The sequence below is a fragment of the Struthio camelus genome, chromosome 4 (genome assembly GCF_040807025.1).
Source record: "Struthio camelus isolate bStrCam1 chromosome 4, bStrCam1.hap1, whole genome shotgun sequence".
Classification (NCBI taxonomy): Eukaryota; Metazoa; Chordata; class Aves; order Struthioniformes; family Struthionidae; genus Struthio; species Struthio camelus.
In genome coordinates, this window is record NC_090945.1 from 22,957,027 (window position 1) to 22,974,450 (window position 17,424).

The 17,424-nt window shown below is 38.9% G+C and overlaps 1 protein-coding gene across 15 annotated transcripts in view; it reads right to left on the reverse strand.

Annotated features, from left to right (window-relative positions):
• ANK2 (ankyrin 2) overlaps positions 1–17,424 on the reverse strand; it is a 360,943-nt gene that overhangs the window by 153,895 nt on the left and 189,624 nt on the right. For all 15 annotated transcript variants that reach the window (XM_068941794.1, XM_068941796.1, XM_068941799.1 and 12 more), the window contains one exon: positions 2,080–2,181. In XM_068941794.1, the coding sequence (XP_068797895.1) occupies positions 2,080–2,181 (102 nt within the window). The remainder of the gene's footprint in view (positions 1–2,079; positions 2,182–17,424) is intronic.

Sequence of the window (17,424 nt, forward strand, 5' to 3'; positions counted from 1 at the left end):
GCCAAAAAAAGGAATGTTCTTGATTAAAGTAGAACATAAAGGTGATATGAGTGATGGATTTGATTCACAATAGAATTGCCTTTCTCTTTTTTCATTACAGCACATACTTTCTATCATTTTTCTGTGTTTAAGTTATTCTAGTGGTACTTAGGTGATATGTTTCACTAGGAAGTAGAAAAAATTTAAAAAATTAATTTTAATAATACATAATTAATTTTAATACATATAGAGTATTGTGCATATGCAAATAATGTTTGGTTTCTAAAATGCATTTACTAAAACATTAACTGAATGATCTGAATTAAAATGTATGTTAACAAAATCCACAGATAATGAGCAAATTTATCAATTTATTTGGCTAACATCTGCTCTTTTTTGGTATAAATTATTCAATTGCTATCCCATTCCCCCAGCATTCACATTATTTTAATGAGTAATCCAAGCAATAAAGAAAACTGAAAAGCAAGCATAAAACTGAAAACGCAGACCATGTTTATTCTGAAGAAATGTATGCCAACATATTGCAACAGGGCCTGGATAATTTCTTTCAGAATAGTCAAAATTCTAAATTTTTTCAAAATTCAGACCTGTAGGTTGTTTTTTTTTTTTTTCTTAAGTTATTGCTATCATAGCATCAACGAGAAAGAGTCCTGGAAGACAGCTCTTGTTCTGGATATGGTAGAAACCCCAGACTCTAACAACGTCCCTGTGCTACAGAGCTTGAACATAACAGTAAATGAATGTGAAAAGAAATGATCTTTTTAAGAAACTTCACTAGGTGAGATTAAAGAACATTTTGCAACTCAGCTCTTAAAGCTACTCAAACACTACTGCAAAGATCTTTGCCGATTGCTGCTTGAAATACATTGTCTCTGTCAGCTTCCCTTCTTCAAGTGCACCTTACTTCAAAACTCCAAAGCAATGTTTTCAGAGGTATGCGTAAGGACACCATGTTTCATGTATGGCTTTCGACTTGTCCCTTGGCTCTGCCAACAAAACCAGTCTACGCTGTCCTTTAGACAAATGCTTGCAACAAGACATTTGGAACTTTCTTTTATACTATCCCTACACCTGTGCCGATACCAGAAAAGATCACTTCAAAACAGCTACAAAACTGACACGAGCATGTTGCAAAATTTATTAATCGAAGTCATCTCAATGCCATCATCTGCTCATCTGTCAATTTGTTGTAACATCTCTTGCTTCTCAACCCGTATTTAGAATGCAAGTTGTTTGGAGAAAGGATTTTCCTTCGTTAAAATTACACGAGGACCCGTGCCTTGTTACAATTAATAAATAACAACGTCTAACAGGGAGCAAAGAATATGACTATCAGTAGATAGCTTTTCAGACAAATAGAAGAATGGGCAGACCATCAGTATGAGAATGAAAACTGAAGGACTAGTGGGCACACTGGGCTCGCTTGCTTTACAAGCCTGTTCAGAAAGGAAGTTTAATCTCATTCTGCCACAGCAATACAAAACCAAGCAGCGCTGGAGAGAGTGGGGTGGACTTTGCAGAAAACAGCTGTAGCAGTGTGACATCTGAAAGCAGCCTTCTGCAAAGAAGCTCAGCAGAAATTCTGAAAACTCTCAACTTGATAGCCAGGCATATTTTATCTTTTTTTTTTTTTCCATCTGCATCCAAAGGATGTAATTTCCTTAGCTAGAACATAAATGTTATCATGGCTTGAGTATTTTGAAGAGTACAGCTATATTTAGTGTCCATGGTTTCAATTAGAACTGGAACTTCCCAATAGCAGGTCCAATAGGGTTAGTCCACCACAGCATAACTTAAGTTCTGAATACAGGTACTCTACCACTTCACATATGCAAACCTGCAAGACACTATCAAGAAAGAAGATCCAAAAAAGGCTAATATAAAGCTTTACTAAAAACAACACAGAAATTTTTTAGGCACTATCAGCTTTCTATAGAAGGGTGCCATTGAAGAACAAGTCTGAAAACACAGCTTGAGATACATTAAAATGTTTATATGAAACAATCCAGCCTTAAAAACCTGGGGAGAGAAGGTCTTTGGAACTCACTGTTGCAAACTTCTGGCCTTCAAATATCTTACCTGATTACATGTGTTAATGTCTATTCCACTCTTCAGGTATTCCACTACTTTGTCCAGATTGCCAGCTCTTGCAGCTCGGAGAAAGCTTGCATTGCTGTCAGACTGTAAAAAAGATAAGAAAAAATCCTCTAGTTAGCTCCTGCTTAAAAGAGACCACAACTTCATCACGGTCAAAGGTTTCCATGTTTGATGCCGCAGAAGCATAAATTTGTGAAGAAAACTGACTTTGTACTATGTCTCCATTAATTAGCATATGCATACAAGGCAACACTGGCACAAAAGAACTGTAGATCTGTCTGGGCAAGCAAAAATAGTGCAATAATTGCTCAAGTTCAAAAACCGAGCAAGAGCCGAAGAAAAGAGAGAAATCGTAGCAATTAGTATTGATAATGAGGGAAATAAAGTAAATGCATCGACTTCCTAGCAATAGCAGTCTGGTTTTTGTATATGTGCTCAAAACTTCCAAACATAAGTGACCCATAACATTATTAGCTATACTACTTAAAGAAAATATGCATTGGCCTTGGATTCGTAGTCGCTTACAAAGTTATATAACTACAATCTGTGTTCATGCACACACAACAGCTCAGGGTTACATACTGCAGACAAGACAGACATGCGAAGGCCAAATAGTCCTATGGATATATTTTATCAGCTGCAACACAGAAGTGGGCCATGATAACGGAAAATTAAAAACAAAACAGAACAAAACAAAAAAACCTGGGCAGCATTGCAACTGCTGCTAACCCTACAACAAAGCGGATGAAGTACTCAAGCCTGAGTATTTAAATCCAGGATAATGTTGCAAACATGCTCACTCCTAAACCGCTCGTACTCACATATTCACATGTTAAGCCCTACTAGTATTTATAGGTAGCGTAAGAGAAAAAAAAAAAAGGTTTATTTTTCAGCTAGATTGTGGGATATATGGTTAAGCAAGGCAGTATGAAATGCTTCAGGCCTCTTGCCTTTGAAACCAGCATACACTTTGATGTTCACCCACACGTGAACCTACACTCATGTAAATGGGACCAGGAGAAAAAACGTCATGCAACAGATATTAACATTTAAAGAGAATAAGCTTTTGGGGACACACACAGAGACAGCAGCAATTTTCATACTTAAACAAATAGAGTGGGAGTGTATTTCAGAAAGTAGATAAATAACTGTAAAAGCATGTTTTGTAGGGCCCGGATCAGAGCTACAGGAAGATATGCACGCCACCGGGCGAGTACTTAGTGTTCCAGCAAAACACCTCCAAACTGGGTTGAACGCGTTTCTCATCTAATTTCACCTCCCTGCCAGAAACACCATTCTTTCATACCCTGGCAGTATACTAAAAGCCTCCCACTTTCACCTTATTAACACTGATCGACAAAGCAATTTATTTCAGTCACCCAATCCATTTCAGGACATTTATTTCAGCCACCCTTCTTATCATACTGTGCTAACAGCTTTACAATCACCAATCCCAACCTATTTTAACCTGCAACACATGGATGTCATCAAAATGATTCTTCTTACAACTGTGCTACATGCCAGGACAAAAATATTTCCTTTTAAATTCCTTTCAGCAAACTTGAGCACATTTTCCGCATCTTTTAGCGTTAAGAAAACAGACCATCTTTCTAAACACACAGCTGGGTGAAGAGGAAGGTAGCACAGGAATTCACATTGAGAGAACCCTTTTATAGCTTCAGGCTTGAGTCAGTCGAGCGAGGCTTGACACAGCAGATGATTCTGAAAGAGACCCCATTTAAGAGCAAAGGATAGCTCTCAGCACTGCACCATCTCCTACGCTGTGAATGTGCACACAAAAAGCACAATCAAATTGTAACGCTTAAATGTCCTGAAAGAGCAACTGCCTTCGTGAAAACACTGACTAAGGTCAAAAATTAAAGCACCAGAGGGGTGAAATCCTAGCACTCTTGAAATCAATGGGAAAAGTATCTTTGCCTTCAATAGGACACACATTTTACCTGCTGTCTTTTCTCCCGTTTTTATTCATGCTTTAATATTTCCACAGTAATTTAGCATGTCAAGGCTGCAATCATCTGTTTTTAAACTTCTAGAAAGGTGTTAAGTGACAATGACAAAATAAACACCTAAAACTTCTCTTTTATCAGAGACGAATCCATCATCTCTTGCTTTTCTTTCACACAGAGGAAAGTATGATAGGCTAAAATGTTAAACTTGACTTATTGTTGGATGACCACAAATTTTAGCTCTGACAATACTAATATATTTCAAGTGTTTTCATCACTTCCATAACAGGTTCTCACTTCCTTTATTCATACTTTTGTTATCTCAAAATTAAGTTAGTGCAACGCATATTGCTTGATGATGCGCTAGGCATATCTGAATATTGATCATAACACAAAACATGTACTTCTTGTCTACACAAAGAGTTATTACGAATTAACTATTCATGATTAACTCCTTGTATAAGCACTTTTACTCCAGAAGCATCTCTTACTGCGTATGTTCTCATTCTGAAATAACAGTGGTTGACTGCGAATAAGAGAGCAGCGAGATTGCTAAAATCTCAGCGAGATCTCGATGTTTCACTTGCGTTCCTTTGAATGTCCACGTGGCCTATTTTTTTTCATGTGTTTTCTTAGTGCAGCATGTGCTGATCTGATGCTAGATGAATAGCATGGCACCCATTTCTTTGCAGTGCTGCCTCTCCCTTTTCTAAATAGCTCCTCACAGAATCATATGAAAAGCACGAGGAAAACAACTGCCAACACGCACGTGACAACTGCCTAACCCAGCAGGCACCTGCATGGAGCCACACCGCAGTACCTGCAATACTTAACAGTCGGGGATGATCAATGGATGTTAAATCAAATCCCAAAGACTGCCTCCTTCTCACTTTTTTATTTTAAGGGCTGGCAAATATACTTGGGAAAAAAACCTGATAAATGCAAGCCACAGCAGAGGAAACAAGCAAGCCTATCGAGCCCTTTTTTATTCTCTCTCTTGCATGACATTCCTGCTACAGTGTCTAAGATGACATAAAAATGTTCGTCATTTAAATCAAACTTGAACATACAACTCAAAGAAATGAAGCAGCAATTCACTTAAACTAGACCCTATGTATTTTTTATTCACACACAAACAGTAGTGTGTTCTTCCGTTAAACTCTCTACAGGGGCATTCTGAGATTCAGCACTGCATTTTAAAGCACAGGAAACCCACAAGTTAAAAGTGGAGTACTAATATCAGTATTTTCTTTGCTGGCTTGGTTTGTCAGCTCTGTAGTGTTTCAGTAGCTCAGTAGCTCATCAGCAGTCTCCCATTTCCCTGATTCTTTCAAGGTCTTTAGAAAGTCAGTACTGCTGTCGCAGCAATTTACTCACTTTGGCATACTCACAAATTCAAATTGATTTTAGGAAAACTGTCTCAGTAGTAAATATTAGCAGCTCCCTGTAGCCCTGCCATGCTACGAAACCATGATTCAGGATCTGTAGACTTTTCCAGTCGATTTAGTCTCATTTTGTTTCCTTGCATGTAGATTTTTATTTGAATTCATGGCACATTTCTGTAGCACAGAAGCTGCCATACTGGTCTTCATTAGTTTGTTGACTGGTGAAGACAAACTGTCTATGAACCGCCTTTCAAATACACTTCCTTTATGAGAAAGAAGATAAAAACATGGAACATGCATTGCACCACGTGACACTTTACACGTCACCTCTTCCTATGCATATACCTCTGAGATTTTTCAGAGGTACGCACATATAGGCAGATCATACCCGTATCCCCTCTTCCCTTTCAAAAGCAAGCACTGTACTGGTAAGAAAAAGAAAGGATTACAAAAGAAGAGAAGGGTATGCCTTCAGCAGATACCAGCAACCACTTGCTGTGGCTGCCAGCAGGAGAAGGTTGCCGTGTGGCAAACTCAGATACTGACATCTGAACTTGCAAAGTCTCAGCTGGCATCTCTGCACGGCACTCACAGATCAGGCCACCCAAAGTTAAGGATCACTTTGCTTACCTGTGGCCACTAAGACTCTGCAATCTAAGCAATGTATTATCAACACACAACTAGAATAAGATATGAAGGGCTGAAGAATACTTAATCGATATTTTATAGTGTGGGACAAACTGACAACCTGGTTGAATCAACAAGCTTTTTCTAACGCACTATTTTGAGGTATCTAAGCTGTTCTATGAAAAATACACTGCTAACAAAAGTATTTGACTGCTCCTTAGCAATTTTTTTTCACAGCAACTGCAACCAAATCTGTATTATTTACTTGCAGTTGTACAGTCATCCAAGTATTGATCACAAAGTAGGACAAGAGTCCTAAAAAAGTTTCCAACACTTATCAGTGAGAGAGTACGAGTCTTCGGTAACTTCTTTTTTCCCCACTCTATTCGCAATACAAGTCTAACACATGCTACGGATTTGTGGGGAATATTTGGTGTTACCAAACCTTATAAACAAATCCTTGAGCATCTTTTAATTTAACTTTTCTTCATTAACTTTTGACTGAGAATAAATAATGTCAGCCAGTATGAGAATTTTCACAGTGCTATGAACAAATGAACTACAATGTGAAATGACTGCCATAACCTTAAGTACATCAATAGCAAAGAACACTCACAGAAGAATAAAAAATGGTCTTTATAAATAGCTAGTTGCCAGACATTACATAAGAAAGATACAAGAGGAAGGAGAAAATGAACGTACCTGTTGGGGAAAAAAAAAAAAAAAAGCCTAAGCAGCAATGGATTCCACTTCCTTCTTGCTAATTGTGGTGCCAGAATTTTGCCTGATTTTGAAACACTTACAGCCCAGGGAGTCTCAGTAATTAAACCATATATGGAAATTAGTATTTTATTCTAAGAGTCAGAAACCTTCCTTCTGGGTACTCTGTGCTTTCTCCAGGTGCCTTTTCTGCCTCATAGCACACCACATCACTCATGGCACGTAACATGCCCCTATTTCTCAAAGGCATTTCATAGATATGTGTAAAAATACATTGTGATACACAGGGTTGAAATCACATGCTGTACAAAAATCATGGGACTATCTCAGCATAATCATATTATAGCTGCTGACAGCTTCATGCTTAGAAACAAAATATTGAGGGGTAGCAGCTTTCTGTTTTCAATAACTAAAAGACAGCTCTCATAATGTCATCATCCAAACCATCTAATAACTTGTTTGAAGTCATTCCCACAATGCTCCTGCAAGTTGGCTTTTTCTTTTTTCTTCTGTCTCTTCTCCCTCACCTCCTTTCCCCCCCTCCCCCCCCCGAAATGAGAATAATGACCCCCGGCCTGTCCGTAAGCACAAACAGCTCCTGTGACAGAAGGGAGGCTAGCAATGAGGCCGAGACCATCAGCTCTTGCCTTTTTAATATAGGCTATTAACTGAATGACAGAAAACACAGAATGCAAAACTGGTGCATAAGGAACAAGTAGTAGTTTCACACTTCAGTGTAACATTTTTGGTTTGTATGTGTATTAAAGTATGTATCTTAAAACTAATAACCCTTTTAATTACCTTTCAAACGTCCACTCTGTGACATACTGCTTTGATTCTATGGAGAAAACTGAACCGACTGTAACTTTTGAGGAAGCTGGCCCTGACCAGCGGGTGAGCAAAACCTGCAGGAACTTGCTTGCATTATATATACCAAGGAACCTAAACCACCACTAGTCATAAAACCATTCATGTTTAATTGAATCTTGTGTTATTATTGTACATAAAGTCAGCATCAAGACAGAATATATCAATGCGGCAAGCTTTAGGTTTATCTGACAGTGTTATGGCCATGTACAATCTTCAGAATTGTGAGGAAGTGGTTGCTCAACAGCTGTTTCTATAATTACTAAAACGCTGAGCGCTTGTTAACTATTTTTTCTTCATCAAAAAGCTCTAAATTCACTCGTGGCTCAGCATGTTAATATATTCAGGTAATGCCTGTAGCTGAGAATTCAGTTCAGCACAGAAGTAAAGTTGCATCATCTAAACTCAAGTTTCCATGACTTCCTGATGTTATTGAGTAGTTAAAAGAGGAAAAAAGAAAATCACAGCAATGTAAACACATTCCGTTAATTTTTATTATGCCATACTTTCTACAGTGTCAATTTACGCTCATACCCTTGAGGCAACCACTAAATTTTGTCCCAATTGGCTTGGTTATTCTCTGATTTCAGAAACCATCTGTTCAAAACCAGGCATCACTTAATTGGCTGCAACCCTACAGAGAAGCACAGATGAGGTGTTACCATTAACCAGCTCATTTGTCATGTACGTCTCTTTTGCCAGTAGGATAGCTTCTTTCATACTAGCATTCAAATGTAAAAGATGGGACTTGAAAAGAAACTGTTTCTCAGGAAACAGCTTCTATAAACCTTGCCAGCCACAGTTTCCCAGCTACTCACATTTTATCCTTTGTCACTAGAATAATTTTTATATTGATCTGCACATGCTGATCATCTCCAGATATGCAGCAGAACAATGGTGATCCTGTGAACGGCAGCCTAAGGTGCAGCTATGCCAGCTAGGCAGGCAAAGGGATTTTTTCTTTAAGGAATCTATCGCAGCAGAGTGTCAGACTGCCGTGTGATACGCATGCCAGAAGGTGAGCTACATCTTGCGCTTGCAATAGCACAGGCTCAGTAATCTCGCGCTGGTAAACGTGTTAAATGAGATAACACCATCCATAATGGAAACTTCTTTTCCCAGATATTAATGAAGTGACATGCATCTTCTCAAACAAAATAAATACAACAGTGCTTTAATTTCAAAGCCATTTCCTTTGCTTGTAAATATATGCTTTCCCTTCCTTATTTTACAGGGAGACATGAAAGAAGACAGATCAAGCCTCAGATCTGAAAGAAACTTCAGAATCCAAGTCCCAGATCAACAATTTGCACAATTTTCATACTTCAACTTCAGAAAAGTATTTTCATTACACAGCTTTTCCCATTCAAGCACACACAATTACATCAGATACAATCCAACCTGCTATATACCCTTTGGCTGTACAGAATTTGTTAATAAAGGGTTTAACTAAAAACCTCAAAATTCTGGAACAGCAGTCTTACTAAACAAACATATATATCCCTCATAATCTAAAGCATCCTTTTGTACAGAAAAAAGACACAATCGACTTAGAAATGAGAAGCTGAATCACAGGAACCACAAAATACAAACAGTAAGACAAGCTTTCAGAGCCAAGAGACTACTAACAGGCCAAATATTCTCTACTAAGATGTAGCTAATTGATCTAGTGATTGGCTGAATGGTGAAGAAATTACCAGTTATTTTATTCTCAGTGGTCTAAACTATTAATAATTACTATCAGTTATTTTAATTGCAGTGGTCTAAACTATTAACAATTACTATATTTACTTCTCTGTCTAGGCTGGAGATGATGTTTGTAAGTGGGAAAAATAAAAATATGTATGGTCATGAATAACGTCAAGCGCTTTGAGTATTTAAACCAATTAATCTTGGAATGTGACGAAGGAGACTGAGTAGTTGGCACCGCTTTCAATGGCACTGAACTGCAACTGTGGCTGGAGTTGCCCTCATCGTAATGTTGCATCCGGAGCGTATGTGGGCCCAAATTTTGGAATAAAGACTATTGCTATTTAGAACAAAAAGCTTTTTGTGACAGCAAGACAGTGAAATAGCTGTAAGAAAAGAAAAAAAAAACAGCTTTTGTGCTTTACGTGGTATTTCATATCAAAACTAGTTTGCACATTTTAGAAAGTGCAAAAATGATGGTCTGATGCATGTGTCTGTGACCGAGGTGACTGGAATCGGAGGTTTCCCCCTTCAGTATGTCCCAGGTGCCTCAAAATGAATACTGTCTCATTAGACCTGCTAAGGGATGCGTAGGAGCCAAGATTATACAGTGCCAAAGCAGGTGGGAAGATTAATGTTGTTTGCATTTATTATGTACACTAGTAAAGGCTTTCTTACGTTAGACAGAGAGGCTGCAGCCATGTAACAATGTTCAAGACTTAGTGTGTCCTTGAGAAATGAATTTCATTAGGGTGACTGGAAATCGAGCTGGAAACAGTCATTGCAAAAAAGGAGCTAAGAAAATAAAACCAGGTTGAGGAATGCATTATGACGACTTACATACATTATGTGATGGAATTATGTAATTCCAACATAATTTTATAGGATTGCTAAGTTAAAAGATTTCTTCTCAACTTTAAAAATCACAAGTGATCGTTTCATAGCAGGTCAGCCCAGTTTTTGTTAACGGTTTCCTATTTTCTTGCGAAGAGCATTCTCAGAAAACTGCACTTGACATTCTAAAACTTTCTTGTGCTCTTACACCCATCCCTGACAATCATACAATTTTCAGTAACATATAAAGGAGAAAATGATGCCTACCTAACAGCTTTATCTGAGTGCCAATGCCTGTTACAAGATTGCTCCGAACAGACCCAACTGAAAGTTATTATAAGCCTATGGACCCTTTTAATTTTTCCTAATGGATACTTCAGGGAAAAGTCAGGCTTCAGTTATCATGTCTTCTGATACTGATAGGAAAATTCCCCATTATTCATCGTTATGGGGTTTCATTTCATGTTGTCTGTTATATTCCCATACCCTTGACTCTTGCAAACCCATTTTTGAAATTCCAAAACTACAGCATATCGGCTATCCAACAATTCCTTTCTTTTCACAGGAATGTACAAACGTTAAGTCAGCTTTATTTTGTTTTTGACCAAAAGAAGAATAAACAAACATGTTCAGCAAATCACTTCAGCATACGCTTAACTTCTTCAGGTCTAACTGGTTTCAAACTAAACATGTGCTTAAGTTCTTTGCTAAAGGATGGATTTAAATGCATGTTCAACCATTTTCCTGAGTCTGGGCCAATATCAGCAACAATAGAAGCAAAAGAGGAAGAGAACAGTAATGCAAAAATCAACCCTCACTTGAGCCAAGGAGTAAATGCCTTCTATGAACCCTTTATGGTACTTAGCTGCCACAGACATCTGTAGGAGTCCTCCCACTATGTTTGTTAATTTGACATACTGGACTCGCTACCAGATGACTTTTACTATGTCAATGAAGGGTTTGTGAGAACAGAGGCAAAACTGCATAGTTTTCTATGTAAAGTAGGAATAAAAGTCTTCTATCCAGCCACATCATCCTTCCAAAGAAAGCATCTGAAATGATAGAAGTTATTATAATCTATACTGATTTTAAAATATAAAGCAACATCAATAATAGGGTCCTAATCCAGGACAATACTTCACTACTAGCAGAACTTAAGGCATTTGTAATCACTGACATCCCACTGGGCTATTCACATTCTTAAAAAGCAAACAATTTGTTTAAAGCCCCAGCTTGGATATCGTGTGTGCAAGTTATACCAGTCAGGGTGACTCTAAAAAACAGAACCTCAAGACCATCTGGAAAACATAGCATGGATTTAAAAGAAAAAAAAAGAGAGAGAGAGAGAGAGAGAGAGAGAGAGAGAGAGAGAGAGATTTGGTTTAAAAGAATAAAAGTTTTATCATAGTCTGACTAATCCTAAAAACCAGAAAAATCTTAACATCTTTCCTAAGGCTTTTAAGCTACTCTAAAAATAGAAATGATTCATTCTATTGTTCAGTGGAAAAGGTCCCTAAACTCAAATTTGCGTGGAAGTACTATTTAGTCATTTCCTGAAACAACGATATGTTCAAATGAGACACAGGATCAATCTCAGTTCTCTTATATGTTACTCATTTACTCACGTCTCTTAAATACTGATATAGAACCAAGATTCCCACTAAAAGAATGGAACAATATTAAAGGAATAACATTTAGGATCATCTGGACACCACATAGTGAGATTTTGAGATGTTGGTAACAACCTTAGAATTTGTCAGGCATTCCAACGGTTTGCATGACAACAGTTTCCATTACTAATGATGCTCCTAAATAAAGAAGTAATAATGTTAGAAGACTTCTAGAGAAAATTAGAATGACAAAAATATCTAACAGAAAACATTTTTTTTTTTAACTAGTCTTCACAAAAACCTGACCTGTAAATGAGGTTTATGGAAGATTATGTTAGAGAGAGTTCTGTCCCCCTCATTAATTTTTCATCCTCTCCTAACCCTTGTCTTACCATGAAAGGACATTTCCAAATAAAAAGAAATGTGCTAACACCAACAGTGCTAGAGAACCAAACAGCTTTACTTTCTTAAACACCACTGATCGATCGCCCATTGATTCAAAGTAATTTATGGGTACCGTAAACAGAAAAAATGATTTCATGTTCCTTTTGAGATGGGCTAAAATAGATGCAAACAAACTGGCTATTAGGGGAAACACAACAATTTCTAATTCAATGCCAATTCTGCAAAGACAACTTACCTTAAAGACTTTACTATACAGAAAGATAAAACAGACTCTGAAATAGTAAATGAAGACATTTCAGCTGTCCATTTTGTGGAGAGAAATCAGGATTTAGGGGGGTTTTTTTGTTTGTTTTTTAGGATTCATGCCAATAGGCCAGTACCCAGCAGAGTTAATTTCCTTTTGTCTCTTCACATTAACTTATTCCTAACCAACTGGCAGTTACACCTGAAGCACATCTACAGCAGACAAAACTCTTCTCTTCATTAACTGTGACATCTGCTCTTTGTATACTGATCACACTCATGGTATTTGGCAGACATCATGTCTCCTTAATCCTCAGCGTTAACACTACCTGTGGAACAGAACAGCTGTAGTCTTGGGGCTAAATTTCAAACAATTCAGCTCCGGGCACCAGGGAGAAGAGTCCATTTCATCTAAGTTCCCCTGAACAAAAGCTGCAGTTCTAATCCGAGCAGGTGACCTCGGCTACCTAGAGCATCCAATGAAGAAAAAAAAAAAAAAAAAAATCACAAAACGCAAATGATACTTCCCAAAGGCAGTTCAATCCTCCTTAAGATAGGGGCCTAAGATATGTAGAACGAATAGCTCTTGGGCTGCATCTTCCTCTGCCTGTAAGGCCTGTTCAGAAAACTGGTCCACGGCTCTGGCCTACTTCAGTATTAAAACGTTTGGGCTTCAATTCCAGGTGCTCACTCACAATTGCCTTAGCAATACTAGTAGGAGTGAAAGGCACTGCCTGGATCCTGAGCCCTGCTCTTGGCAATCACAGTATCCCAAGTTTTTACAGACTACTTATCACCACGGCTCATCATTTCTCTTTATCACAGCTTTACAATCAACTCCCTAGATGAACTTTCTTGCAGTCCGGTATGATGCTAAGAAATGTTTGCCAAATCTACCACTCTGATCAAGGAGAGCAAACTCCTGCTTCGAGTGGTGCAGCAGGAGCTGGGGATGACCCTGCCCTGACACCGGGGAAGCAGTCTGTCCTACAGGGCCTGAAATACTACATTGTCCAGCCTTATTTCCAGCACAGCAAAATAACATTGGATCATACTCTTTCAGTAGCAAATGTACAGGTAAGTAAATATCTAAAGTAAAGAGGGAGAATAATGTATTGTGAACGTTGCGAAACTCAGTGTTTTTCAATCTGAGACCTCCTTCTTAGTAGCAGTGCAGCAAAAAACAATAGAAGTAATTAAAGCTATAATATATGTTTATGAAAATATGCTTCTAAATGTTGTTGGTATTTCAAATTTGAAGTCAAGTCAGTACCAAAATTTGATTCCCACTTGAGAGAGTTATTTAGCATAATGCCAACAATTCAGGAGAGTCAAACAAACGTGTTCTGGTTTCTTGAGCAAGATGGGCCTGAAGCTCCAGGCTATATTTGATTTTAGTTTAGAAAAGATTAGATTACGCAAAACAGTTTTGCCATTTGAGTTGGCTAAATACCAGCTAAATTATTCTGAACCTTGTATCTGGTACAGGATTCATGGAGTCGTCATCCTCAGCTTGATGTGGCACTTTTTCAGGGGCGACAAACCAAGAAACAAGCATAGCAACAGCTATATAAAAGCACAGGACACACGTAGATAACAAAATATTATGCTGCATGCTATATTCCTCTTTGGGGGGGAAAAAAAAAATTCACTTTTTATCCCTCCAGCACAAAAATGGGCTGACATTTAAAATTTACAGCAACCCTTTTTTACCACTTCGTAAGGAACCATAAGAATAAATATAATGCAACTACTTAAACCAGGTTCTTTGGGAATTGAGGCTACTTTCCTTTGTAACCCTCTATAGACTTGAATATCAGACTCGGGAAAGACCCTCTAAAGTAACCCTGTCTCTCCCTCACTAGGGTCACATAAAACCATGATCTTATCATTGAATGTATCAAAGACATATCAAAACGCCTGATCTCTGCCTGCTCCGAAGCCTCACTGGAAAGTATTTTAAAAAAACAAACAAACAAAAAAACCCAAAGGTCACATGCTGCTACATTTGGCTCACTCCTGCCTCCTCAGAGACCTGACCTTATGCAGTAGAAGGACAGCTTGGAGATGGCACATTCAAAGCGAGAGAACTGTTACTGGGTTTGCTTATTTGTGAATTTCTTAGCACAGGCAACCTTCATACCTTGTCTAACAGCTTCAGGCCACTCACCCTAAGGGCAAAATTATAAGGCTTGTCCGAAAAGAATAAAAATACCCCCACACATTCAGCAATGGCAGCAGGCCCGTCACTCCCCAGGGGAGTTCCATACTTCCACCTTCCTTACTCCTAGCTCCACGTTTGGCATCGCAAATGCCAGAGCTTATTTGTTAACTCCCCCTAAAACTGCTTGAAGGGTGAAAAACTTGCTTGAAAGCTCAAAGACATGGTTTAATTTCATGGTTTATCTGAAATGAAGCTGTACTTCTAAGGAACACCGTCAGTGAAATAAGCAGTAGAACTTGTCAGAAGATTTCAGCCAAAACTTTCCTACCAGGAAACCAAGACAGCATCCAACTTGCTTTCTTCCTGTGCCAAAGCAGACCTCCTTGAAAGTTGCTGCTGCGAGTGTCACAGGTCCCTTCTTCCCTTATAAACCCTGCTACTCATGTGAACTACAGTTCCTACAATGCATTGCAGTAATTTATGCACGTGCAAAGGGTAATATTGACCTGAGCACAATTTTATTTTCACTCAAAATGGAAAAACATAACATTTTGACATTTCAACATTAAAGGTGTTCTCATCTTGTTCTGCTAACAGTTTGGTAACTGGCCCCCTTCCATCACCAATTTTGATTGAAATAACCATTTTATAACCAAATTTTCCAAGTAGAAGGGAAAAAGAGGAAAAAGGACATAGTTTGCCAAAGACATTATGCCAATATTCATCTCACCGATTTTCTCCTCACTACAGGACAAATGCTCACATTATTGCTGTAATCACTTAGTGCGTGTCTAACTCAATCCTGTAAACAGTCGTCAGCGTGACCCCCTCGCGTGTGCCTCGTCCCATTCACTGTCACCCTCGTCTGTGCAAAGATCTGTGGGGCTCTGTCTCAGCTGCAGACATAGAAAACCGGAGCTAATGTACTGTACAGACAACAATGAAAAAGATAATTTTCCAAATTCAGTTTTGTAAATGATCAGTGTAGCATCCTTTAGGGCAGTCATGTGAACTAGGACAATTAATGACATCCATTCATTTGGAGGACTTCTGTTCACTAACAGTGTGCTCTTTTCCTATATCTAAACATTTTGGTAGCTGACAATATCTTTAAGGAACCGCACAGCACAGTGACAGCTGCTTTGTAATTAGTCACGATAACAAAAAAAGGCTTGAACACGGACACAGCTAGCAGATTTGTTAATACTGCAAGCTATCAAGTAAGATTCAGGCTGAGCAAAGAGATTTTTTTTTTTAAATCTAACATCCACAAGTCTCATCTCAGTTTGTCCCTTTAATTCCTGTTCTCTTCAGCCAAGACTTATAGAAAGCCAAGACTTACCAGGGCTTCAGGATCTTTACTTTCTTCACTGTTGCATCCATAATAGTCAGGAGTTTTATCCAAATCCTGTATGTTCCCTTGTGTTCTTACTCCTTTGTCTGAATGACATGACTGGCAAATAGGTGCATTGCCCATATCAGTTCTTCTGTTAACTCCTACAAGTGGGTTTGCCCTTGCACTGCGGACTGCGCTCTGCGCTCCCAAAGGACAGCTGACTCTGGCGGTGCGGGAGGAGGATCCCTCCTATGCTCTGCTCCCCCAGCTCCTCTTCCCCAGGGCTCCCTGTCTGCTGGCTGCCCTGGGTCGAGGAGAACTCGAAACCCCAGCAACTGCAGGCAGCAATTGGTGACCATTTCCAATTCAGGCGCTGCCTGGCTATTTTTACACCTACCAGGCCAGCTATGCATGTAAATGGAGTTGGGGTGGGGTGGGGGGGACTGCTTTCCAGCACACAGCCAGCCTGCCTACCACGTAAAGTTAAAGTCCCACTGTGCAAAATGCCTCTACATGTGAGGGTTATTGAATTACCCAGTTGCATGCCTTTGAATGTTTTGATTTTTTCCTACTGCTCTCAGTCTCAATGTGTTTACATAAAGCACTAAATTTTGGAATGCTGCTAATGCCTTGTGAGGTCCAAACCTAAAAAAGACGAATTCACATTGCATCTACTGCATACTTACAAAGCAAGACACCCCAAGTACATAAGTACGGTTTTCATGGCCATTTCTTATAACAATCCATATGGTAATTCATGTTCATTTATATATTAACAACGATGACCTTGCTTTTGAATTGATGTGGGTCTCAGGTTTGATTTCAGAGGAGCTCAGAAGTATCCAAAGAGGACAATCTCTTATGCTAAATCACTGTAGCTCTTGTCTATATCATGTCTGATTTAGTTTTATTTTTTGTTGTTCTTTTGGGTTTTTTTTTTCAAGCTAAAATAGTATTTAAAAAAAAAAAAAGCTGAGAATTAAGACATTCCCTCTAGGTTGGAGTTAGTTATCATGATGGTACCCAGTAAGACAAAAATCATATTGAGGATCGCCTTTTGGTTCCCACCCGTTTTCCCAGAAGAGTCCCACTGCAGAATTTAAAAAACAAAGCAGGGAAAAAAATCAGCAGCTTTGCAACGCTGCAGGAACCAGTCAGCGTGCAGGTGATGGAGTCCCGCAGAACAGAACGCTACTGCAGCGCGCGTGCAGCCCTTGCGCAGAGCTGGGCGCGCTCTTCCAAAATTAAGTCTGAAACTCCTTAGAAACGGAACGATCCTCCAAGGAGTGTAACATCTAGCTAATATTTTTCTCTTTAGAGTTTCAAACTATTGCAGTACTGCAGTACACAGCAGTCACTAGGCAGATGTCCATGCCGTCCTATTGATTTCTAGCCAGTTACCCTTCACAGCTGTGCCAGTTTTAATCAGAGAGAGCGCTGTCCTGGGGAGATTCCCTCCCACCCCGGATTATTGATCAGT